At 61.2% G+C, this 1,442-nt stretch overlaps 1 protein-coding gene across 1 annotated transcript; it reads left to right on the top strand.

Annotated features, from left to right (window-relative positions):
- Positions 1 to 242: 242 nt before the first annotated feature.
- LOC101592818 (60S ribosomal protein L8-like) lies at positions 243 to 1,439 on the top strand (the record flags this gene model as incomplete). The annotated part of the gene is made up of 4 exons (XM_004648770.2): positions 243 to 351; positions 585 to 732; positions 813 to 954; positions 1,221 to 1,439. Coding segments are annotated over exons 2-4 (499 nt in total), but the record flags the coding sequence as incomplete, so codon positions are not given.
- Positions 1,440 to 1,442: the final 3 nt, after the last annotated feature.

Raw genomic sequence — 1,442 nt, 5'->3', positions numbered from 1 at the left:
CCCCGATTCTGCACGCTAGTCGGCCCTGCCCACATCGTGCCCTACACTAGCAGAAACCCCTGCCCAGGCCACCCTGGCACCCCATAACCTGCACCTCGGCGCGAGTCTCTGTGAGGCCCTGGATAGACAACTGAGGCCCGGTACCCTGACTCGATTTCCGGTCCACGACAGTGATGGACCGCCAAACTGAGCTCGTGCTGAAGCAGTGGGAGCCGGGGAACGGGACGCCAGCGGGGAACTACGAATAACGGCATGCACTGCTCCCGGAAGGGGGCTTCCTCCAGCCCCGCCCCGGAAGATAAGGCGGCTCGGGGACGTCGCGTTTCCTCTTTCGGCCGCGCTCCGGGACAGGTAAGTTGTGTGTGTGGCGCCGCGGCCTTGGGCGCATCCGCCGCCATCTGCTTCTCTAGAGCACGATGGGGCTAGCCGTGGACCTCAGCGACTCTTCTGAGGTGGCGCAGGCGTGCACCCTGGAATGGGGCGCCGAACGGCCGGTGCGGGGGCGCGTACGACCGGTGGGGCGGGTCCGGGGAAGCCGGGCCGGCGGGCTCTCCCAGCTGACGCTGACTGTGAACTTCTACTAGACCCGCCGTCATGGGCCGCGTGATCCGTGGACAGAGAAAGGGTGCTGGGTCTGTGTTTCGCGCGCACGTGAAGCATCGCAAGGGCGCTGCTCGTCTACGCGCCGTGGATTTTGCAGAACGACACGGCTACATCAAGGGTATCGTGAAGGTGCGTGGAGCCAGCCCTTGGCGGGTGGGGGCGCGGGGCGTCCTACCTCGGCCCCGCGCTAACGCCGTCTTGACCTGCAGGACATTATCCACGACCCGGGCCGCGGCGCACCCCTCGCTAAGGTGGTCTTCCGGGATCCGTACCGATTCAAGAAGCGTACCGAGTTGTTCATCGCCGCCGAGGGTATCCACACGGGCCAATTCGTGTATTGCGGCAAGAAAGGTGAGCCTTGCGATCGGGAAGGAAGGGCAAGTGGAGCGGGAAGGGGGTGTTTAAAGGGTACACAACCTGTGCTTGGGTAAGAATTTACTGGTTAGAAATGTCGCCTGGGGAGATCCGCGTGGCTAGAAGAGTACCCATTCAAGTTTCTTGAAATTTGTGTGGATTCCTTTTGTGCACACCTCTCCTGTTTACGCATTGCTTCCTGTGGGTTCAGGTTCATGTTCCCATTGATGGCACTGACAGTCTTATGCCACTTTTCCTGGCAGCCCAACTCAACATTGGCAATGTTCTCCCTGTGGGCACCATGCCTGAGGGTACCATTGTGTGCTGCCTGGAGGAGAAGCCTGGGGACCGGGGTAAGCTGGCCCGAGCCTCTGGGAACTATGCCACAGTCATATCCCACAACCCTGAAACCAAGAAGACCAGAGTGAAGCTGCCCTCGGGTTCTAAGAAGGTCATCTCCTCTGCCAACAGAGCTGTTGTTGGTG

Source organism: Octodon degus, unplaced genomic scaffold (assembly GCF_000260255.1).
Source record: "Octodon degus isolate 3935 unplaced genomic scaffold, OctDeg1.0 scaffold01229, whole genome shotgun sequence".
Lineage (NCBI taxonomy): Eukaryota > Metazoa > Chordata > Mammalia > Rodentia > Octodontidae > Octodon > Octodon degus.
This window is presented reverse-complemented; position numbering and strand designations above follow the sequence as displayed.